The sequence below is a fragment of the Pongo pygmaeus genome, chromosome 12 (genome assembly GCF_028885625.2).
Source record: "Pongo pygmaeus isolate AG05252 chromosome 12, NHGRI_mPonPyg2-v2.0_pri, whole genome shotgun sequence".
In the NCBI taxonomy this organism is placed as follows: Eukaryota; Metazoa; Chordata; class Mammalia; order Primates; family Hominidae; genus Pongo; species Pongo pygmaeus.
The window spans coordinates 122,899,386-122,924,022 of record NC_072385.2 but is presented as its reverse complement, the minus strand read 5'-3'; the positions used below and the strand labels follow the sequence as shown (position 1 = coordinate 122,924,022).

At 48.9% G+C, this 24,637-nt stretch overlaps 1 protein-coding gene across 1 annotated transcript; it reads left to right on the top strand.

Moving 5' to 3' along the window:
- Window positions 1–3,398: 3,398 nt before the first annotated feature.
- On the top strand, window positions 3,399–22,386 carry C12H2orf50 (chromosome 12 C2orf50 homolog). Its single transcript, XM_054474395.1, has 4 exons — window positions 3,399–4,664; window positions 11,548–11,587; window positions 14,932–15,154; window positions 16,038–22,386. Exons 1-3 carry the CDS (start codon window positions 4,408–4,410, stop codon window positions 15,121–15,123), a joined length of 489 nt encoding a protein of 162 aa, XP_054330370.1. The 5' UTR covers window positions 3,399–4,407; the 3' UTR covers window positions 15,124–15,154; window positions 16,038–22,386.
- The last annotated feature ends 2,251 nt before the right edge of the window (window positions 22,387–24,637 follow it).

The window sequence follows — 24,637 nt, the reverse complement described above, 5'->3', positions numbered from 1 at the left end:
ACTGGCTACAATGAGATGTGTAAAGATTATAAAGCACCTGTGGTCCCAGCTACTCAGGAAGCTGAGATGGATCTCCTGAGCCCAGGGAGGTGGAGGCTGCAATGAGCTATGATCATGCCACTGTACTCCAGCCTGGACGACAAAGTAAGACCCTGTCTCAAAAAAAAAAAAAAAAAAAAATTGTAAAGAGAAACATGAAAAGATGTTGCTGATACATTAAAAAAAAAAATTGGCCAGGCATGGTGGCTCACGCCTGTAATCCCAGCACTTTGGGAGGCCAAGGCGTGCAGATCACTTGAGTCAGGAGTTCAAGACAAGCCTGACCAACATGGCGAAATCCTGTCTTTACTAAAAATACAAAAATTAGTCGAGCACGGTGGCACACGTCTATAATCCCAGCTACTCAGGAGGCTAAGACAAGAGAATCGCTTGAACCCGGGAAGCGGAGGTTGTAAGGAACAGAGATCGCCCCACTGCACTCCAGCCTGGGTGATAGAACGAGACTCTGCCTCTAAATAAATAAATAAATAAATAAACAAACAAACAAACAATTTTAAGCTGGGTACAAAATGGTTGGCACATTGACAGCAACTGTACAACCAACAGTAAGACCCAAAGCGGCTACTTAGAGGTGAAAACGGTTGGGGCTACAAGAGGAAGGCCGGAGCGGATTTTTCCATAGATCAATTGGGCTTTCCTTTAATGTTGCTGTTCTGATGAACCCGGAGCTTTCTGGGAACGTGGTGGGAGCAGCTGACAAGGCAAGAATTGTGGCCCTGGATGCTTCTTCTGCGGTCATCGCCTGCTATGATGCCTTCAAGGTGTGCGTGTGAGGGAAGGAGAGAGAGGGTGGTAAAGCCAACGTTTTCATCCAAAAAGCAGAGGCTTACGGGACAAAGGGGACGGAAAATATCCCCTGCAAATTAAAAAATGCAGACACACATTTCCCCTGTCTTCGCCTCCCACGGACCCGCCCCTTCAGCTCCCTCCCTCGGGCTCCCAAGCTCCGGGGCCCCTGAGCCCTACGCCCACGGAACTGGGCGGAGCTCGGGACCCTCCCTAGCCAGCCGACCCGAGAAGGGGCGGGGCCTACAGGGAGTGGGCGGGGCTGGCTCGCAGGGCGGAGCCTCGCCTCGCTGTGTGCATCGCAGGCGCGCTTGCTCCCAGGCTGGTGGGGCCACCCTGTGGCTGCCTGGGCTGGAACGTTCTGCCTCGCCCAGCTGAAGGCCCTAAACTTGCTACGCCTTTTGGGGTGAGCAAAACCCAATAAAAGACAACTCCAGCAACCTCCCAAACGCAGGGATTCTTATGTTCCGCTGGAAAGTCTCAGATAAAGTTAGACCACAAAATGTGGGGTGTGCCCTGAGCCCTCGCTCAAGGGCACAGAGCAAGTCACTGGCAGAGCAGGGACTGGAACCCGGTGTCCTGATCCCCAGGTGAGGCCAGCCTTAGAGCTGGCCGGAGGGGCAGGGCGGGGTTGGTCCTCCCAGGCTGGGGCGCAGTGAGGCTCACCCAGAGTGAATTTGGATGTTTTTCCAGGCACAAGGACATGTAAAAAGACTGGCAGTGACTGACCTGGACTGGCAGGTGAGTTTTTTTCCCCCCTCAATATTTTATTTTGAAATTTTTCGGACACACAGAAAAGTTGAAAGAATGGTAGGGCAGACACCCAACATATGCCCACCCATACGTCCACCACCTAGATTCTACAGTTACGTTGTATTGTATTTGCTTTGTCACACATCAATCCAGTCCTCTATCAACTTGGTCTGAAATGGTTTTTAAATTACATTTTAATTTTTAAAAACCAACCTCCAGCCGGGCACGGTGGCTCACACCTGTGATTCCAGCGCTTTGGGAAGCCAAGGCGGGTGGATCACCTGAGGTCAGGAGTTCGAGACCAGACTGGCCAACATGGTGAAACCCTGTCTCTACTAAAAATACAAACGAAATTAGCTGGGTGTGGCGGTGCACACCTGTATTCCCAGCTACTTGGGAAGCTGAGGCAGGAGAATTGCTTGAACCTGGGAGGCAGAGGTTGCAGTGAGCCAAGATCACACCACTGCACTCCAGCCCCAGCAACAGAGTGAGACTCCGTCTCAAAAAAAAAAAAAAAAAAAAAAAAAAAAAAAAATCCGTGGAAATATTCAGCCTCTACATACATCAAGAACTCAATCAGTTGTGATGGTTTGTCACAGATGCCCTTGCTGCCCTTTTTTGCCCTGGTCCCTGTGTCTGGAGCCTGTGGCCAGGGCTGGAGGTATCTGAGCAAACTTCATGGTTGTTCCCAGCTGCTCAGGGCCACAGCCTGCGGTCAGCCTGACAAAGCCTCCCGGGACACACAGCAAGGACCCCCCAGGACACACTGTCCTCTCTAAAGACACTCACGGGATGCCTTCTGGGGGTTCAGGGAAGTCAGAACCACTGCTCCTTGGGCATGGCAGGAACCTGTCGTCGCAGTGCAGGGAGCACAGACACCTCCATGAAGACAGCACTCAGAAAAGCCTGACCTAGGGTCCTAGCTCACAGCGGCCCACCCCACCGCACTCCTGCTGCGCTCATCTTTACCAGGAAAATTTAAGTCACTAGATGCCAGCCTGTGTCATCCCAGCTCCGAGGGGAGGAACAGAGGAGAGACAGAGTCCCAGGCCTGCAGCTCTGATTTTAGACTAATGTTTTTCCAAGAGGTCACATCCCTCAGCTCCGTCCTTATGCAAGTGTGGGAAGACAAAGCTGGCAGCTCTTTCTGGCCTGGCTCTCAGCCCTGTCTTCTCCATGCCAGCCCTCCGCCAGAGCCCAGTAGGGGTTTCATTGCCATTGCTCACCCACACCATGGCAATGGCGACCTCACCTGTTTCTTGCCCCGGTCCTGATGATTCTGTTCCCTGCAGCTTCCTTGGGGCTCACAGCCCATCGGTATCTCCCCACTGGGTGCAGGATACAGTGGAAAATACCCCGGGGCCTGCCCCCATGTGCCCTGCCACCCCCGTCCTTGTCTCCTCCCCCACATCTCCCAAAATACCAGGCTGTCTCTTGCATCCACGCTTTTGTGGTCACCCCAGTTTTTCTACCTGGCAAGTCCTTTCACCTGTGAAGTCCCAACTCCTTGCTGCCTCCCTCATAGAAGCAGAATCCAGCAGGGGCCCACAGGACTGGCCACAGTGCGAGCTCAGTGGTTCACTGGCTGCCCTGCTGCCCTGCACCCCGGGCACTCTGCGCAGGCCCTCTATTCATCAGGGCTTTGTCTGGACTTAGCTTTTCCTGTACAAAGATAGGAAGCAGTGGGCCAGCTGAATGGACCCACAGAGAAGCTGTGTGGAAGGAACTGTCAATCTGCCAGCACCTACCGGAACAACACGAAACCCAGAGAACCGGAAGCAGGGAGTGCAGGAGGCAGAAGTGATGGGAGCAGCGGGCGTCCCTGGAGCTCAGCTGAGCCAGACCAGGAGAGGCTGCCACGGAGGGAGCCTGGCTGCACCCAGTTAGAGCAGAAACAGGGCTGAGGGCTCGGACCATGAGCCCTCAGATTCTCACTGTTCCCTTCAGCTGGTGACTGTGTGACCGTGGGCCGTCACTTAATCTTGCCGGTAAGGGCCTGAGTTTCCTCATTTGTAGAATGGCGTTGGAAAGGCATGGCTGGGAGGTCTCAGATAAAGCAGAGTGCTGTGTGAACGCTCTGGGTTTGCAGACAGAGCGGATGTTCCTAGTACATTGCACTCATTTTCCCTCGCCCGACATAAGCTCATGACCTGCGCCATCGTTCCCAAACAAGCAGGAAGCTTCACACTGATGCCTGATCCACAATTCCCAGAGCGCCCTCAGGGCCACCATCTCGTGCGAGCCTCGCAGCATCCACGAGGGGGCAGCACAGGACTATCATCGCCCCACGGCCTGAAAGGGGCTGCCGGAAGCCAAGTGCGATAACGGTGAGGGTGGCCCCCAGGAGCCCCAGCTTTGCTCCCTCCCCCTCCCCTCCCCTGTGCGGAGGACTCCGGCCTCGGGGTAGGGGGCTGCTGAACTGAGCGTGGCATCTACTCAGGCACTCTCTGCCCTCCAGCCCTAGGGCTCAGATCACACACACACACACACACACACACACACACACACACACACACACACACACGGGGCCCGCCCCTTTCCTAGGAGCTGCCCGTTCCCAGGACAACAGTCAACACAGGCGGGAGTTCAAAACGAAACTGGGCTCAAATGCTCTCCCCAGCCCGGAGAGCCCTGTCCCCGTCGGCCACTCTGAGCTCGAGGCCTGAAGGCACAGTGAGGAGGACCCTGCCCAGGCTCTCCCGGGGTTAGGAGGGACAGAGTGTTCCAGGAGGAGGTTTGAGCTGAGCTCAGGCACAGGTCTCTCTCTCTCTAACACACACACACACACACACACACACACTTGCACCCATGGGGAGCCCCCCCACCCCTGGGCTCCAGAGAACCACATCAGCTGGGTACCGATTGCCCCCCACCAGGCCGCCAGCCTCGGTCTCCCCAGCTGCCCGGGGTGGCCCTATGGCCAGCAGGGGTCTTGCCGGTGGCTGCCAGGCCCCCCAGGCTCTGAAGGCGCAGCGGGTAGCTCAGGGAGCTGCCTGCGATGGCGTGCAGCAGGACCAGCTGTGGCGGGAGCTCCTGGAGGCCGAGCGGCGGGGCCAGCGACGCTGGTGAGTCCCTGCTCTCCCTTTCCCACCCTGACTCCGCAGCCTGACTACAAGCTGTGGAAGGTTTTGGAGAAAGGGAGATGGGAGGGCAAACGATCCGGCTGAGGGACAGAAGGCATGGCATGCCCGGGGGGAGGTGGGTCACCAGCCCAGCCCGGAGCCAGGCCTGAGCCTGAGCCTAGGAAGCGAGGAAGATGGAGGCCAGGACCAGATGCCGCTGGGTCAGAGCAGCCCCACCTCATTCCTTCCGACTGCGACGAGGCCGGTAATCCCTTGAGCTGGAGCCTGCTGGCCTAGTCTGGGTTAGAGGCGCTGGCCGTCTGACCTGACTTGGGGAAAGGATGCTCCTTCATGCATTCATTCAACCAAAAATACCCATGAGCCGCTCTGAAACGAGATCAGACTGCAACAAGGGACTAGACAGACCTGGCCATGGCTCCACGGAGCCTTCATATTCAGGACAGGGCAGCCAAAAAGCAAGCAGAGAAGCAAACAAGTACAAATGTGCATGAAGTGTGACCAGCGGTAAGAAGGAAACAGTTCAGCGTCGGGGGCAGAGCCTGCTGAAGGCCTCTCTGGGGAGGAGACATTTAAGCCGAGACATGAGAAGGAGCCAAGAGTTTGATGTATCTAAAAAACAGCGAGTTCGTGTAGCTGAGGCACTGGGAGTGAGGAAAGCCGCAGGATGAGGGGGAGCAGCGGGGGCCACCCCAGCCCTTGTAAAAGTCTGGATGCATTTTTTCCAAAGGAGACACCATCCAGGATTTTAAGCAGGAACATGGCACGATCTCGATTACATTTTTAAGTGAGCAGCCTGATAGATTCTAGGATGCATTCATCTTGCACCACTGAAACTTCATACCTGTTGAGTAGCAACGCCCCATTCCCCCTCCTCCCAGCCTCTGGCACCCACCATTCTAGTCTTTGCTTCCAGGAGTCTATTTTCAGTGCCTCATAGAAATGGAATTGTGCAATATTTGACTTTCCATGTCTGTCTTGTTAGCTTAGCATCCTGTCCTCCAGGTTCATCCATCTTGTCGCATATTGCAGAATTTCTTCCCATTTTGAGGCTGAGTGTATATATGTGTGCAGTTTCTTTATTCATTTGTCAATAGACTTTTAGGTTGCTTCCACATTTGACTATTATATATAGTGTTACAATGGACATGGGAGTGATTTCAGTTCTTTTGGAGAAATTCTCAAAAACGGATACCTTAGTCCATTTTGCATTGCTATCAAGGAACACCTGAGGCTGGGTAATTTATAAAGAGGTTTATTTGGCTCACAGTTCTGCAGGCTGTACAAGCATAGTCCTGGAATCCACTTGGCTTCTGGTAAGGGCCTCAGGAATCTTACCATAATGGCAGAAGGTGAAGGAGGAGCAGGCATGTCAATGGTAAGAGGGACCGAAAGGGAAAGAGAGAGAGAGAGAGAGAGAGAGAGGAGGTGTCAGGTTCTTTTTAACAACCACCTCTCTCCTGTGAACTAATAGAGCAAGAGCTCATTCATTACCGCAAGGAAGGCACCAAGCTATTCGTGACCCAAACACCTCCCACTAGGCCCTACCTTCAACACTAGGGATCACATTTCAATATGAGATTTGGAGAGAACAAATGTTCAAACCATATCGGAGGGATTGCAGGATTATATGGTACCTCTATTTGTAATTTTTTGAGGAACCTCCATTGTCTTTTCCATAGCAGTGGCACCATTTTGCATTCCCATCAGCAGTATCTCAGCATTCCAGTTTCTCCACACACTGGCCAACACTCATTGATTGTCTTTTGTTTTTTTGATAACAGCCATCCTAATAGGTGTGATGTGGTATCTCATTGTGATTTTTTGTTTTGTTTTGTTTTGAGATGAAGTCTCACACTGTCACCCAGGCTGCAGTGAAGTGGCATGATCTCAGCTCATTGCAACCTCTGCCTCCTGGGTTCAAGCAGTTCTCCTGCCTCAGTCTCCTGAGTAGCTGGGATTACAGGTGCCCTCCACCACGCCTGGCTAATTTTTGTATTTTTAGTAGAGACAGGTTTTTACCATGTTGGCCAGGTTGGTTTTGTTTGGTTTTGTTTTTTTTTTTTTTTTTTTTGAGACGGAGTCTCGCTCCAGCTCTGGCTGTTGCCCAGGCTGGGGTGCAGTGGCACAATCTCGGCTCACTGCAAGCTCCGGCCAGGCTGGTCTTGAACTCCTGACCACAGATGATCCACATGCCTCAGCCTCCCAAAGTGCTGGGACTACAGGTGTGAGCCACCATGTTTGACCTCATTGTGGTTTTGGTTTGCATTTCTCTGATGATGAGTGACATTGATCATCTTTTCATATATTTATTGGCCATTTATTTATCTTCTTTGGAGAAATGTCTATTCAAGTCCTTAACCCATTTTTTTCAATTAGGTTATTTGGTTTTGTGCTACTAAGTTGTAGAAGTTCCTTATATATTTTGGAAATTAACTTCTTATCAGAAATATGATCTGTAAATATTGTCTCCCATTCTGTGTGTTGCTTTTTCACTTTGTTGCTTGTTTCCTTTGCTCTTCAGAAATTTTTGAGTTTGATGTAATCCCATCTGTCTATCTGCTTTTGTTACCTGTCCTTTGTGTGGCATATCCGTGGAATAATTGCCAAGACCAATGTCATGAAGCTTCTTTCTATGTTTTTGAGTGGATTGGTATGTATCACGTTAGAAAGGATCCAGTTTCCTTCTTTTGCATGTGAAAAGCTTCTGCACAGCAAAGGCAACAATTAACAGAGTGAAAAGGCAACAATTAACAGAGTGAAAAGGCAACCTACAGAATGACAGAAAATATTTACAAACTGAGTAAATGTGGGAGGAAAGGTGAGGAAGGAGTAAAGGATGACAGGTCTCAGCTTGAATAATTAATAGGGAGGAGAAGATAAATGATGAAGATGCTGAGTTCTGGTGAGTTTTCAATGCCTGAACCACGTCTAGATGGAGCTGCCCAGGAGGTAGTTGAGTGTGAGAGTCAGGAGTTGCACATTAAAAACCCGTCCAGAAGGGGAGGATGAGGACTGACTGCGAATGGACACAGGTGTTTTGGGGGTGATGAAATGTTCTGGAATCAGAAAGTGGTGATGGTTGCCCAACTCCGTGAATATATTAAAAGTCATTGAATTGTGTCCTTTAAAAGGTGAATCTTATGAAATGTGAATTCTATCTCAATTTTAGAAGGAAACGGGTGGGGATTGGCCTCAGCAATGTGAATAAGCTCTCTCTGGAAGAGCACAATGGATCAGAAGAGGCAAGGATGCAGGACAGAACTTGCAACATTTACTAGAAAGGCAGGGAAGCTGCCAGGAAACACCAGAGAAGAAAGCCAGGGGCACAAGGAGGCATAAAGACCCAGGGGACAGAGTTTTGCAAGGCCTTGAAAACCCAAAGAGGAATGTGTAAGGCAGTGCTGCCCGACAGAAATACAATGTGAGCCACACACATAGCTTAAATTTTCTAGTAGCCTGCTTTTAAAAATGAAACAAGAGGTCGGGCACAATGGCTCACACCTATAATCCCAGCACTTTGGGAAGCTGAGGCGGGCAGATCACCTGAGGTCAGGAGTTCAAGACCAGCCTAGCCAACATGGTGAAACCCCATCTCTACTAAAAATACAAAAATTAGCCAGGCATGGTGGCGTGCACCTGTAATCCCAGCTACTTGGGAGGCTGAGGCAGGGAGAGTTGCTTGAACGCAGGAGGCAGAGGCTGCAATCAGCTGAGATTGTACCACTGCACTTCCAGCCTGGGTGACAGAGTGAGACTCCATCTCAAAAAAAAACAAAAAACAAAAAGAACTTGTAGGAATAAAAATATATAAAGTTGAAATATAAGACACAACTGAAGTGAGACTTTATAAACTCAAGACAGGAGAAATTATTCAGAAAATCAAGACAGAAAATACAAATGATGAATTAAAAACATAGAGAAACTGAAGAAGGTCCAACATATCTTTAATCAAAACTCCCAAATGAGAGCATGGGAGAGAGAAAATGTCTAAAGAGAAAGTAAGTGAGAATTTTCCAGAACCAAAGAAATGCATGAGTCCACAGATATTGGAGTAGGTGCTCCACAAAAACAGGTGCATTAACAAGAAAGTAAGACATGGAATTCCCAAAGAGGGGGATGCCAGCGTGTTGGTGAAGGAAAGGACCAGCCTGTGATCTTGAGGCATGGCTAGGCCAGTGGGAGCAGGAGGACACGGGGCTTCTGAGGAGGTGTCTAAGAAAGGTTTTATTTTATTTATTTGTTTATTTTGAGACGGAGTCTCGCTCTGTCACCCAGGCTGGAGTGCAGTGGCGCAATCTCAGCTCACTGCAAGCTCTGCCTCCTGGGTTCACGCCATTCTCCTGCCTCAGCTTCCCGAGTAGCTGGGATTACAGATGCCCGCCACCACGCCTGGCTAATTTTTGTATTTTTAGTAGAGACGGGGTTTCACCATGTTAGCCAGGATGGTCTCGATCTCCTGACCTCGTGATCTGCCTGCCTCAGCCTCCCAGAGTGCTGGGATTACAGGTGTGAGCCACTGCACCTGGCAGAAAGATTTTAAAGGAATGTTTATTATCTGATGCACATGAATGTGTAGAAAATAATATTGAGAGGGACTTTTCAGTTTTGTTGGAGCATCTGAAATCAATGATCAGTACATAGAAGCCTAAAAAAAATTGGGAGGAAATGTAATTTCTCTGTTAGCTCTAGAAAGAATACAAGGTTGTACAAGAACAGAATTGGGGCATATTGCACTCCTTGGTTCATCAGGGGATAACATTTACATAATCATAAGAATCAAAACGATATATATCAATTTAACCGAGATCTATAATGATTTTGAAAGAACAAGGGGAAGGGCAGGGGTAAGAATGCTAACTCTTCCTCTCCCATAATAGAAAGTCAATAGATAAGTTTAAATTTTAAAAAATATTAAGAAACAGCAGTGGATATGGTGTGGATCTGTGTCCCCACCCAAATCACAAGTTGAATTGTAATCCCCAGCTTTGGAGGTGGGGCCGCTGGAAGGCGATTGGATCATGTGGGTGGCTTTTCATAAATGGTTTATACCATCCCCATGGTACTGTCCTCACAGTAGTGAGTTCTCACCAGATCTGGTTCTTTTAAAGTGTATGGCACTTCCCTTCTCTCTCTCTTGCTCCTGCTCTGGCCATGTGACCTGCCTGCTGCCACTTTGCTTTCCACCATGATTGTAAGTTTCCTGAGACCACCCCAGAAGCTAAGCAGATGCCAGCATCCTGCTTCCTGTACAGCCTGTGGAACTGAGCCAGTTACACCTTCTTTTTTTATTTTTATTTTATTATTATTATTATTTTTTGAGATGGAGTCTCACTCTGTCGCCCAGGCTGGAGTGCAGTGGCTTGATCTCTGCTCACTGTAACCTCTGCCTCCTGGGCTCAAGCGATTCTCCTGCCTCAGCCTCCCTAGTAGCTGGGAGTACAGGTGCCTGCCACCATGCCCGGCTAATTTTTGTATTTTTGGTAGAGACAGGGTTTCACCATGTTGGCCAGGCTGGTCTCGAACTCCTGACCTCAGGTGATCCCAAAGTGCTGGGATTACGGGTGTGAGCCACTGCGCCTGTCCTACACCTTCTTTATAAATTACCCAGTCTCAGGTATTCTTTACAGCAAGGCAAGAATGGCATAATACAGCAGTAGAATCCTATTATTTCAAAATATGGACGCAAAGTCCTGAAGAAACAGTTAAAAGGCTGGCAAAGGTTTGACTCTAGGATGTGGGGCTCAGGGGCTGTGAGGCTGGGGATAGAGAAGGCTGTTTTTATTATGTTTTGTAGAATTGTTTGACTTTTTAAAATTAGATTCAAATAAAACTAAACGACCAGTGCAAGGTAATACTATCCTTATGGTCCCTCCCTTTTCCTACCTCTCCCTAGCCTTCCTCTGTCACTCACATTGGAAGGTTACAAAGGTTTGGGGATGTGAAAACTGTTTTTTCTTCAGAGAATGCTTGCCTACTGTAGCCTTCTGAAAGCAGAGGCAGGGCGAGATGGTAGCCTTTGCTTTCCTTAGGCAGCCCCACCATAGCAACATCATAGTTGTCATTCCAGGAAAAGTCATTAGAAATTGAAATGTTTGTTCTTTTGGTAGGATACACCATAAATACCTGCTTGACACTTGGCATTTGTTTCACTTAAAAATTATTTTGTTCTGGCTGCGCACAGTGGCTCATGCCTGTAATCCTAGCACTTTGGGAGGCCGAGGTGGGTGGACCACCTGAGGTCAGGAATTCAAGACCAGTCTGACCAATATGGTGAAACCCCATCTCCACTAATAATACAAAAATTAGCCAGGTGTGGTGGTGTGCACCTGTAGTCCCAGCTACTTGGGAAGCTGAGACAGGAGAATTGCTTGAACCCAGGAGGCAGAGGTTGAAGTGAGCTGAGATTCTGCCACTGCACTTCAGCCTAGGTGACAGAGCGAGACTCCCTCTCAAAAAAAAAAAAAAAAAAAGCCTGGGTGCGGTGGCTCACGCCTGTAATCCCAGCGCTTTGGGAGGCCCAGGTGGGCAGATCACGAGGTCAGGAGATCCAGACCACAGTGAAACCCCGTCTCTACTGAAAATACAAAAAATTAGCCAGGCGCGGTGGTGGGCGCCTGTAGTCCCAGCTACTCGGGAGGCTGAGGCAGGAGAATGGCGTGAACCCGGGAGGCGCAGCTTGCAGTGAGCCGAGATTGTGCCACTGCACTCCAGCCTGGGTGACAGAGCAAGACTCCGTCTCAAAAAAAAAAAGAAATTATTTAGTTCTTCCATGTGATACATTGTTGCGTTGACTTGACACAGTGAAAGTCATTGGTAAAAATGTCCTGGAAGGAACTCACACAGCCAACATGTTTTTCCTTTCCAGGGTTCAGAACTGGAGTTTCCTGAAAGACTATGACCCAATGGTAAGGTAAAATATGTTCCTGCCAAACATACTTGCAACTGAATATAACTCATTCTTTCCATCATTCAACTAACATTTATTGAAGATCTACTCCGCACCAGATGCTGGATGTGCAGCGAGGAGTCAAATACACTCTTGTTTCAAGGAATGCAGGGTCCGTTGGATAGAAAACAGTTACATGAAGCATTTAGAAATTTGTTTCCCTCAGTGTTTCTTAATTTTATTAAGATGAACCAATTGGAAATGACAGGCATCTGTTGCTGAAATGTCTCCCCTGATTGAGGATGGCAGCAATGTGTAGTCATATCTGTGTGGCGTGCCCGAGAAGGACAATGAGATTGGGTAAAAATATTTTGTAAACAAATTCCCTGACTCTAGTATCACCACCTCCAATCCATCCTCCACTTTGCCACCACACTAATTTCCCTGAACGGCAGAACTGACCATGTAGCTCCCCTGATTATAATGCTTCAATAAGTCTGAAATTTTCAGGTGGCTTACAAAACCTCCTGTGATCTAAACCATCTATCTCCCCAGCCTCATTACCCACCCCACACAGACCCCACAACACACTTTTTTATTTTATTTTTTTTGAGATGGAGTCTCGCTCTGTCGCCCAGGCTGGAGTGCAGTGGTGCAATCTCGGCTCACTGCAACCTCCACCTCCTGGTTTCTAGCGATTCTCCTGCCTCAGCCTCCTGAGTAGCTGAGATTATACGTGCACACCACCATGCCTGGCTAATATTTGTATTTTTAGTAGAGAGGGGGTTTCACTATGTTAGCCAGGCTGGTCTCGAACTCCTGACCTCAATTATCCAACTGCCTCGGCCTCCCAAAGTGCTGGGATTACAGGCGTGAGCCACCACACCCAGCCCCCACAATACTCTTTTATCCATGCCTTTGGGCGTGCTCGTCCCCTGCTGGAATGTCCTTCCACCTGGTCAGCCTGACGGACTCCTATTCACTCTTCAAGACCCTGCTCTCGTGCCCCCTCTTCTGGGGAATCTCCCCTTCCTGGGCAGGCTTGGCCAGATCACTCCTTCCTTTGATTCACCAGCATATCTCACCCGTTATTTTGGTATTGCATGTAATGTAATACTGCAATGCCCAATTTCACCAGCTGTGAACTCCTTAAGAGAAAGGATGAGGCCAGGAATGGTGGCACATGCCTGTACTTGGGGAGACTGAGGTGGGAGGATCACCTGGACCCTGAGTTCAAGACCAGCCTGGGCAACATAGGGAGACCCCATCTCTACAAAAATAACATTATTTTTTAAAAAGAGAAAAGATGAATATGAATTCATCACCGCACGCTACCACAACCCTAGCATTTGCCCCATCCCCCAGAGACCATAAAAGAGTGAACATTCAGTTCATGCTGGATGAATGAGTGAATGGAAAGATGGATCTCACTATAAAAAGGATGATCAGCTGGATGCGGTGGCTCACGCCTGTAATCTCAACACTTTGGGAGGCCAAGGCAGGTGGATTACCTAAGGTTGGGAGTTCAAGACCAGCCTCACCAACATGGAGAAACCCCATCTCTACTAAAAATACAAAAATTAGGCGAGTGTGCTGGCGCATGCCTGTAATTCCAGCTACTCGGAAGGCTGAGGCAGGAGAATCGCTTGAACCTGGGAGGCGGAGGTTGCGGTGAGCAGAGATCGTGCCATTGAGCTCCAGCCTGGGCAACAAGAGCAAAATTCAGTCTCAAAAAAAAAAAAAAAAGATGGTCAAAGAACCAACCTGGAAGATAAGCAATGTGGAAAGTCACTCAGGGGGGTGGCCATGCTTACCTGGACCCTGCCAGGTTGAGGAAAGGTTTAATGTGGACCTGCTGGACTTGTTGCTGTCTATTCTGGAGGGAAAATTCAGCTCATGGGACCTGATATCCCACCCTGTGCATCTGGTCTGGGCTTGCAGCCTATAAGAGTCTCTCCCTGCTAAGGGCTATGTGATAGCAACCTGACTACTGAAATCTGCATCATGGCCAAAGGGTGGAGCCACCTCGGCATGGACTTTGCCAGGTGAAAACCACGATCTCCTTACTTGACAGGTCATGTCACTTCTATTAGACACAGGGTAGCAGAAAGGTAACCCTCAACAGGGGCAGGAAGAGCTGAGGATGTTTTCCCACTTGTCAGATTTTTTTTTTTTTTTTTTTTTAGACATGTTCTTACTCTGTTGCCCAGGCTGGAGTGAAGTAGCATGATCATGGCTCACTGCAGCCTCAACTTCCTGGGCTCAAGTGATCCTCCCACCTCAGCCTCCTGAGTAGCTGGGGCTACATGCATGTGCCACCACACCCAACTAATTTTTGTATTTTTTTGTAGAGACGGGGTCTCACCATGTTGCCCGGGCTGGTCTGAATCTTTCCGCCTAGGCTTCTCAAAGTGCTAGGATTAAAGGCATGAGCCACGGTGCCTGGCCATCAGACTACGTTTAGTCATTCATTCATGCATGCATCCATTACAGAGTTCACCCAAATGCATGTTCACATATGGCCAGAACAGCACTACTCATAAGAACTCCAAACTAGAATCAACCCAAGTGTGATCAGCGGTGATACAGGTGAATAACTTGTGTGATATTCACACAGTTCACACCATGGAGTACAGTTCACACCATGGAGTAATGTACAGCACTGAGAATGAATGAACGGCAGCCACACACAAAAGCTGAATGAATCTCACACACATAATGTTGAGAGAAAGAAGCCAGACAGAAGAGCCATGATTCCACTAATGTAAAGTTCAAAACCAGGCAAAGCTAATGCGTGGCATTAGAGGTCAAGGTCAGGTTGCCTTGGGAGCAGAGACAGGGGCTGAGGGGCTGAAAGGAGGCGGGGGAGGGGATCATACCCCTTGATCTGGTTGGGCACATGGGCATCTTCACTTTGTGAACATTTGTCAAGCTGGACAGTGATGGTTTGTGCACTTTTCTGTGTGAATGTTATACTCTAAGTACAAATTTACCAAAAAACACACACACACACACACACACACACACAAATCAAAACCTCCCACCAGATGTAAAGTGGCGTCTTAGTCCTGGGGATAGAAAGGGGAATAAGACCTGATCCTTCCCTTGATCTCTGCAGGTCGCAGCATAAAAGTTAAGGTATCTGGGAGGCACCTGGGGAAGGGGAAGTGGAGGAAGAGGAGGGACAAGCTTGGCAGAGGCTGTGGCATCGGGTCACTCTTGAGGGATCCCAAGTCCAAACCAGGATTGAATCACCTGGAGATGCTTCACACAGAGAGGCACCTGCTCTCTGCTCTGTTTTCTCCCATTCTAGGTCCTCCTTTTTCCACGCTCTGTGTGATCCGAGCTGTCCCCTCTCCTCAGGGCAACAAGAAGGAGCCTGAGAAGTTGCCAGACCATGTGCCTCTCTTTTCGGACACAGTTCCCAGTTCCATGAACCAGGTTGTGGGCAGCAGGCTGGACACGCCCCTGGGACAGACTCTCATCCGCATGGACTTCTTCTTCACAGAAGGGGCCCGGAAGAAGAAGCTGGAGGACGAGATGCAGCCCATCTAGGAGCAAGGAGGGCTGGGCTGGCCTTCCCCAGGTGGGTGTGGGTGGGGACAAGAAACCCAGCCCACAACAGCACCAGTCAGCTCCCCACACAAGGCAGCTTGGGTCTGCACTGTCTCTAAGCTGCAGGACGCTCTTCTGGTGGGCTCCATGGGGTCACTCTTACACACTTTTTACACGTGAGATTCAGAGGACTCAGTAACTGGTCCACGGCCATACAATCCCCAGCCCTTCCAGCTTGGGAACTCATGGGTGCCCCATGAAAGGGACCCTGCATTGTGGTCAGGAGCACTGAATGCCTGGGTTCAAATCCAGCTTGTGACCCTGATGAGCTGTGGGACCTTGAGCTGGCTGCTGCAACACTCTTTGCCTCTGTCTCCCTCCTGCGATTCAGTGTGTTCACTCCTTGCAGCTGCTGTGACAAGTGACCACAAACTGCATAGCTTAAAACAACACAAATGTATCATCTTACAGCTCTGAAGATCACAACTCTGACATGGGTGTCATTGGGCCAAAATCGACATGTTGCCGAGCTGTGCTCTTTTAGGAGGATCTGGGGAAGAATCTATTTCCACATTTTTTCCAGTTTCTCAAGGCAGCCTGTATTCCTTAGCTGGCAGCTCCTTACTCCGTCTTCGAAGCCAGCATCCTAGCATCTTCAAATCAGTCTCTATCGCTCGCTCTCTCCTGCCTCACTCCTTCATCTTTTCTTTCTTTCTCTCTCTCTTTTTTTTTTTTTTTTTTTTTTTAGAGACAGTGTCTTACTCTGTCACCCAGGCTAGAGGGCAGTGACGCAATTATAACTCACTGTAGCCTTGAACTCCCGGGCTCAAGCAATCCTCCCACCTCAGCCTCCCAAGTAGCTAGGGATACAGACACATGGCAACATGCCTGGCTAATTTTTTTTTTTATTCCAGATGGAGTCTCACACTGTCGCCTAGGCTGGAGTGCAACGGTGTGATCTTGGCTCACTGCAACCTCCACCTCCTAGGTCCAGGCAATTCTCCTGCTTCTGCCTCCTGAGTAGCTGGGATTACAGGCATGTGCCACCATGCCCGGCTAATTTTTTGTATTTTTAGTAGAGATGGGGTTTCTCCATGTTGGTCAGGCTGGTCTCAAACTCCCAACTTCAGGTGATCCGCCTGCCTCGGCCTCCCAAAGTGCTGGGATTACAGGTGTGAGCCACCGCGCCCGGCCATGCCTGGCTAATTTTTAAAATGTTATGTAGAGATAGGGTCTCACTATGTTGCCCAGGATGGTCTTGAACTTTTGGGCTTAAATGATCCTCCCACCTTGGCCTCCCAAAGCACTGGGGTTACAGGCATCTGGTTTCACTTCCTCCAGCTTTTAAGGACCCTTGTGATTATATCACAACCTTTATATTTAAGCAAAAAAATGCAGAAAAGGCTTAGTTCCTCTTTGTTGGTTAAAACACAAATGGATTCATTCTTTCAAACATCCGCATTCTCCTCTTCTTCCCGGGTGCTCTGCTAGGCTGTGTTTTCCCTTGGTTTGGGTGGAGCATGTGACACAGCCATGGCCAGTGGAATGGGAGCAAAAACCCTAGGTCTCCCTTCCAGGCCTGGTCCATGAGACGCTCCAGGTATTGGCTTGTTCTCCTTTCCCCATCAGCTGAAGAAGGGAGAGGACTTGGAGGATGCAGGGAAGAGAGCGGCACAAGATGGAGGGAGCATGTCAGGCCCAAGCCTGGAGCCCTGAGTGAGCTCGTGGAGCAGAATCTCCCTACACCCACACTGACACACAAACAAAATAAACAAAAACTGGCCAAAACAAAAACAATAGCCCACAGTTTCTAGGGTAAAGCATTTTAAATTTATTTTCTCAACAACCCAAGAGAATCAACAGGCAGAGATTTCATATTCATTTAATACAGGCAAAACCTGAGATTCAGAGAGGTGAAATAAAATCCCAAACATACATTAATGCCAGGCCTCAAGCTTGAAGCTCAGTGTTCTCTGCAGGACCCCAGCCGTGGCCTCCTGAAAAGAGAGAAGAATGGGGCAGGGGCTGAAATGACTGCTCTGTCTTTGATACTTGCTTGGGTCTTATTCAGCAGTAGCTAAATGTCACTGTTATTTGCATGTATTAACTCATTTAATCCTCTCAGCAACCCTATGAGATAGATACTCCTATAAATGAGGCAACTAAAGCACAGAGAGGTTAAGTCACTTGCCCAAGGTCACACAGCTGGCAAGTGGTGAAGCTGGGGTTCATACTCGGCAGTTGAGTCTTGGTCCAAGGACTATATACTTAAGCACTATGCTATATGGGTCCCCTTTAATCCTCAATGGATTGATTCCCCCAAATTTAGCAAATTACAGGATTTTTCTGCTTAAAGAAAGTCTCTTGATTCTTGAGAAAGGGAAAACTGATTTTTCCAATCTCTGGGATCCCTACTACCATCAAGAATAGATCATCGGTGTTTCCAGGAGTTACACAGGACAGGACACGTTATTTCCATGCAACAGCCCCTGCATTTCATGCCATACCCTGGCCCTGCGCGACTGTGTGATGGAGCAGACCAGGCCCAGTGTGACTTGGCCAGGAAGAGGCCCAACCCTTCCTACTTGGATCTGGAGGCCACCGCCTTCTTTCTCAGTGTCTGACATGGAAGCTGGGCTCCCTCTCCACTCTGAGATCATCAGCCAGGTAAAGGTCAGTGGCCAGGACAGCCAGGGGTCCTGGTCACATCCTGGCTGCATCTCATGAAGGTCAAGTGTTCGTCCTCGGGCTGGGTGGGTACAAAGATGCTGGAGGCTCCTTAAAGACCCAATTTACGTTTTTGCCCTGAGCCTGCCTTATATTATTCTCACACTCAAAACAAAGAAGATTTCCATTTGAGGGAGAGAGAGGCACAAGAAAAGTCAAGGTTAAGGATGGCTGCAGGTGGTCAGGCCTGTGCAGAGGGGAGGGAATCACTGAGTGCCCTGGAGGGCAGTGAGGAGGGCCAGGGACCTGCGCCAGTTCTGCCACTCCTGGAAGCACAGCCACTTACAGACAACACAGCCTATAAGCACAGACTCTGGGCTTGGCGCATTACCCACATTGTGTGTTTTGCACGTATTAGAATTGTCACCATTTGAGAGGTTTGGAAACTAAGCCAAACACTTCATTCAATCTGGTCAGGGGCTCACAACTAGTGAAGAGCCAGGATCCATCTCATGTGTGACTTCTCCATGCTGCCTTCCCCGCTCCAGGCCTCAGTCTCCACAGTTATAAAATGGCAGGGGAGGGAAGAAGACAGATTTAAGGGCATCTCCAGCTCCAGGATTCTCTTCTTTGAGCATTCAGGGAGTACTGAAGAACAAAGGGGTTTGAGTTCTTTTACAGAGTGCACTAATCAGCTGTGATAATGCTGTGTAACAAAACACCCCCTTCCTTGCTCACAGGTCTGCATGTAGCTGGGGCTCAGCTGATTTTGGCTGGGCTTGGCTAGACTTGCCTCCACACTTCAGGTTAGGTTCAAGTTTTTTATGCATGTCTCTCATCCTCTTGGACTGAAAGCCTCCTGGGGCATGTTTTTCTCATGGCACATCACCAGGGCGCAAAGGCCCAACAGAACCGTGCAGGCACACTGATGGCTTCTGCATGCAGAACTGCTTTCTGTACTCTGCAATGACCTGTCATCACGCCAAATCCCTCCTCACAACCAGCCCCACCCACCCTCTGCTCCTTGCCACATCTGCCATCTTTTCAAGAAGATGCCTGCTTCTAACCTTCCCCATCTCACCCACTGGGAGCCCAGGAAACCAGGACAGAGGGGCATCTGCAGTGAAGTCCCAAGGCCAGCCTTTCAGCTCATTTGGGCCAGAACAAGGGAGGGTGGATGGGTCAGGAGGTCATGAAGAAGTGGGCACCAAGCCTGCAGGGTCAGTGCCAGCAAAAGGAAAAGGGGGTGTTACCTATAAAGAGATGGGCACTTGGAGACCAAGGGCCAGGAGGTAGCAGGGCTTCAGGAAAGGAATCAAGACCTGAGAGCCATAGCGAGCCTGGAGGGATGCTTGCTTCACATTTTTTTTTTTTTTTTTTTGAGATGGAGTTTCACCAGCTTGTCACCCAAGCTGGAGTGCAATGGTACGATCTCAGCTCACTGCAACCTCCGCCTCCCAGGTTCAAGCGATTCTCCTGCCTCAGCCTCCTGAGTAGCTGGGATTACAGGCATGCACCACTACGCCTGGCTAATTTTGCATTTTTAGTAGAGACAGGGTTTCTCCATGTTGGTCAGGCTGTTCTCAAACTCCCGACCTCAGGTGATCCGCCTGCCTCGGCCTCCCAAAATGCTGGGATTACAGGCATGAGCCACCGCGCCCGGCCAACTTTCCACGTGATTAAAAAAAAGAATTCCATTCACGGAAAGTACAAGGCGAGCCTGGAGCAACTTCCTGTGCCAGAAACTAAGAAAAATTCAAAAAGTCATGACGATATGGAAAAGGGATACAAGGACCAACCTAAATTTGGGACAATATGAGCACTGAAATGAAGAACAGTAATAGCCCACCCTGACCATGCCCATGCTCACCCCCAGCCAGTGCCCACAAGCCCCGCCAAATAACATTAATAATAATAACAATAACAATCCATGGGTTCATACCAATAATTTTTTAAAATTTTAAGTACTAATGAAAACTCTTTTTTTTTTTTTTTTTTTTTTTGAGATGAAGTCTTGCTCTTGTCCCCCAGGCTGGAGTGCAATGGTGCAATCTTGGCTCACTGCAACCTTCGCTTCCTGGGTTCAAGCGATTCTCCTGCCTCAGCCTCCAAGTAGCTAGGATTACAGGCGCCTGCCACCATGCCTGGCTAATTTTTGTATTTTTAGTAGAGACGGGGGTTCACCATGTTGGCCAAGCTGGTCTCGAACTCCTGACTGCAGGTGATCCATCCGCCTCGGCCTCCCAAAGTGCTGGGATTACAGGTGTGAGCCACCGCGCCTGGCCATGAAAACTCTTTTCTATTGAAGAATGCAGAATAAATGATAACAGAAAAATCACCATTTAATGACTCACAGCAATAACTGATTTAGGCAAGAATCAATAAAAGACACTAAAACAACTGAGTGAAAGATTCTTAGGGAATGGTAAATGCTGAAATCTAGAAGATACCGCCTTAACCAAACTATTAAGCCAAACCTCACCAATAACAGGACAGCTGACACCGTGCTCCCCTGGTGTGGTTCACTGAGGACAACGCTACCTACTCACCTAGGAAGCACTCCTGCCAAAAAAAAAAAAAAAAAAAAAAAAGTAACTAGAATATAATCAGGAAGAAACTCCCGGCAAACTCAAATTGAGAAACATTCTGCCAAAGAGTTGGCCTTGACTCTTCAAAAATGTCAACGTCTGCCAGGCGCTGTGACTCACACCCATAATGCCAGCACTTTGGGAGGCTGAGGTAAAAGTATCGCTTGAGCTCAGGAGTTTGAGACCAGCCTGTACAACATGCTGAAACCGCATCTCTACTGAAAAAATACAAAAAATTAGCCAGGTGTGGTGATGCAGGCCTATAGTCCCAGCTACTTGGGAGGCTGAGATGGGAGAATCACCTGAGCCCAGGAAGTCAAGGCTGCAGTGATTTATGATCTGATCACTGCCTTCCAGCCTGGGTGACAGAATGAGACCCTATCAAAAAAAAATAATTAATTAATTAATTAATTAAAATAAAATAAATAAAAATAAAAAAAGTCAATGTCATAAAAGACAAAGGAAGGCTGAAGAAGTGATTTGGCCCGTGATCCTTGACTGGATCCTGGGTGAAAGCAAAAGCAGCTCTAAAGGACCCTTTGCAGACTAAATGTTAGCTAACACCATTGTATCCGTGGGAAAGTGCAGTGTGCTGAGTCCATTGAGGCTCTGTAGAGGAAAGCCCTTGTTCTTTTTGTTTGTTTGTTTTTGAGATGGAGTCTCACCCCATTGCCCAGTTTGGAGTACAATGGCACAATCTTGGCTCACTGCAAACCTCCACCTCCCGGGTGCAAGCGATTCTCCTGCCTCAGCCTCCCGAGTAGCTGGGATTAGAGGTGCGTGCCACCATGCCCAGCTAATTTTTTGTATCTTTAGTAGAGACGAGGTTTCACCATGTTGGCCAGGCTGATCTCGAACCTCGTGATCCACTCGCCTCAACCTCCCAAAGTGCTGGGATTACAGGCGTGAGCCACTGTGCCTGGCCGAAAGCCCTTGTTCTTAGGAGGTGTTTGCTGAAAAGTGCCATGATGTATATAACAAACTTGCAAGTGGCTTAACGAAAAATTTGTGTTTAGGATTTTTTTTCTTTTTTTTGAGACGGAGTCTCGCTCTATCACCCAGGCTAGAGTGCAGTGGCGTAATCTTGGCTCACTGCAGCCTCCGCCTCCCAGGTTCAAGCAATTCTCCTGCCTCAGCCTCCCGAGTAGCTGGGATTACAGGCACCTGCCACCATGCCTGGCTAATTTTTGTATTTTTGTAGAGACAGGGTTTCACCACATTGGCCAGGCTGGTCTTGAACTCTTGACCTCAGGTGATCTGCCAGCCTCAGCCTCCCAAAGTGCTGGGATTACAAGTGTGAGCCACCGTGCCCGGCGGTTTAGGAATTTTTTTTTTTTTTTTAAATGAAGGTGGGGGAATGGCCACTGTGAAAGAAAAATAAATCTCAACTCCAAAATCACTAAGCTAAGGGAAAAGTCAAGCTGGGAACCTGCCTCCCATTTTAATTCCTGAATAAGATGGCTATAAAGATAAAACAGTTACATGCCTCCCTCACAATTTGCCCACAAGGAAATTCCTTGTGGGCCTCAAGATCTTTACCCTACTCAGGATCATGCCAAGAATTAAAAAAAAAAAAAAAAAAAAAACTTTACCCTGAAACATTTCTGTTGAATTCATCCTGGCAATGTAAACTGATAGCTGATCTTAACAGGTGCAGGACAGAAAATCATTCCTCTGCTCACCTGAGAGAAATGCTTATCTGATTGCTTCCTCAGACCTACTGTTTATGTAAAAATGAAGATTCACTGAGCCAGACTAGATTGTGAATTCACCAAAAGGCTGATCAAGGACTCAAAAGAATGCAAGCTTTTGTCTCTTATCTACCTATGACCTGGAAGCCCCCCTCTTCGAGTTGTCCTGTCTTACTGGACAGAACCAAAGTATATCTTACATATATTAATTGATGTCTCATGTCTCCCTAAAATGCACAAAAGCAAGCTGTACCCCAGCCATCTTGGGGACATGTCGTCAGGATCTCCTTGGCAAAATAAACTTTTAAATTGGTTGAGACTTGTCTCAGATATTTTGGGTTTACTGCCACCACCAATGGCTCTCGAGTTCACATCTCCTCTGTTGAAGGGAGTCGGGGGGTGAGGGTGGGGGAGGTATGGAATCAGTTTCTGCTCAATTCCATGTTCCCACGTGAAGGTGTAAACCACCTAAAGGGCTCACCTTGCCCGCTGCCTAGACAGAGCCCATTTATCAAGACAGGGGAATTGCAATGGAGAAAGAGCAATTCACACAGAGCCAAGCTGTGCGGGAGACTGGAGTTTAATTATTGCTCAAATCAGTCTCCCTGAGCAGAGCATTTGGGGATGGAAGTTTTTTTGTTTTTGTTTTGTTTTGTTTGAGACGGAGTATCACTCTGTCACCCACTCTGTCTGCAGTGCGGTAGCACGATCTCGGCCCAGTGCAAGCTGTGCCTCCTGGATTCAAGCGATTCTCCTGCCTCAGCCACCAGAGTAGCTGGGATTATAGGCTAGCACCACCATGCCTGGCTAATTTTTGTGTTTTTAGTAGAGACAGGGTTTTGCCATGTTGGCCAGGCTGGTCTCTTACTCCTGACCTCAGGTGATCTGCACGCCTCAGCCTCCCAAAGTGCTGGGATTACAGGCATGAGCCACTGCGCTCCGACTGGGGGATGGAAGTTTTTAAAGATAATTTGGCCAATAGGGGCTTGGGAAGTGGAAAGTGCTGATTGGTCAGGATGGAGATGGACTCATAGGGGGGTCGAAATGAAGTTTTCTTGCTGTCTTCTGTTCCTGAGCAAGGATTGCAGAACTGGTTGAGCCAAATAATTGGTCTGGGTGGTGTCAGCTGATCCATCCAGTGCAGGGTCTGCAAAATACCTCAAGCACTGATCTTAGGTTTTACAATAATGATGTGATCCCTAGGAGCAATTTGGGAAGGTTCAGACTCTTTCAGCCAGAGCCTGCATGACCCTAAACTGTAATTTCTAATCTTGTAGCTAATTTGTTAGTCCTACAAAGGCAGACAGGTCCCAAGGCACAAAGGTAGTCTTTTCAGGAAAAGGTTATTATTAATTTTGTTTCAGAGTCAAACCATAAACTAAATTCCTTCCCAAGGCTGGTTCAGCCTATGCCCAGAAAGGAACCAGGACAGCTTAAAGGTTAGAAGCAAGATGGGGTCAGTTAGGTCTGATTTCTTTCACTGTCATAATTTCCTGCTATAATTTTTGCAAAGGCGGTTTCAATGAGACTTCTTGGCCAGCTTCAGTCAGGGAGCTGATTCACTCTGTGCAGCTGTAGCCCAGGAGCGGGGTTAGGGTCCTGTAACAGATTGTGACCAGGGTTGCCATGTAGCTGGGGAGGAGGCAGAGGTCTCTAACATGGGGGCACTGTCTTGTCCTGGAGAGATATCCCAGTGAGCGTGCACTGTAGATACCCCCGTCCAGACACTCCTCAACCTCCCGAAGGAACAGAGGAGCCTCGCAGATCAGCTGTTTTGAGGCCATCCTCTGAGCAGAAGAGCTGGCATGCTCTTGAGATGTCCCGCTGGGCATGGGGGCTGAGACCCAAACGCCTTCCTGCATGGCCCAAACCTGGCTCCACCTAGGACCGCCCCCATCCCCACACAGCTTCAGGAGCAAAGCCAGTGCCCACAAATCCCAAAAAGGTTTTGCTAGTTTGCACCTGGTGGGGAATGACCATAGACGTTGAGCACCTATTCTGTGCCTTTCAATAACCTTCTGAGGGGGATGGTTCTCCCCTTTTAAAAATGACACTGAGGAACAGGGAAGTTAAGGTCTGTCCAAGATCATGCAGTCTGTAGGGGCCAATGCTAGGAGGACAGCTGAGGTCTGTCTAACCCCCAAGGGCCACACACCCACATCAGTGCATCCTGGTCTTCACCCAAAGTAGCCAGGGAGGGGTCTAGGAGCCAGGAAGAAACCTCTTCCACAGCCCTGCCTCACCCAGCTGACCCCCAGAGCAGGCGGCTGCAGTGTCCTGGGCCAGGAGCAGCATTTGTTCCACAACGGAGGAGGCCACTCCCTGCGTGGTCCTGGGAGTACTCATACCTCTCAAAGGCCCCTCATGCTGCCTGCATCCCCAAATGCTAGCGCAGGCTGAACCCCAGGTAGGAGCAGCTCCCTCCTAAGGCTAGTCCTGGGGTCCCAGATCCTGGCCACCCCCTGGAATAAAGGCTGGGGCAGAAGGGAAAGAGGAAGGAGGGGGATTCCACTGCCATGTGGTGGGAACCAGGCACTTCCAACCAGGACCACCTCTTGCATCAAGGAC

Coding starts and splice junctions, on each gene's coding strand:
- C12H2orf50 (XM_054474395.1), top strand. CDS start 4,408: ATGGGGAGCCCCCCCACCCCTGGGCTCCAGAGAACCACATCAGCTGGG. Junction 4,665..11,547: donor CGGCGGGGCCAGCGACGCTG/GTGAGTCCCTGC, acceptor TTTCCTTTCCAG/GGTTCAGAACTGGAGTTTCC. Junction 11,588..14,931: donor TGAAAGACTATGACCCAATG/GTAAGGTAAAAT, acceptor CCCTCTCCTCAG/GGCAACAAGAAGGAGCCTGA.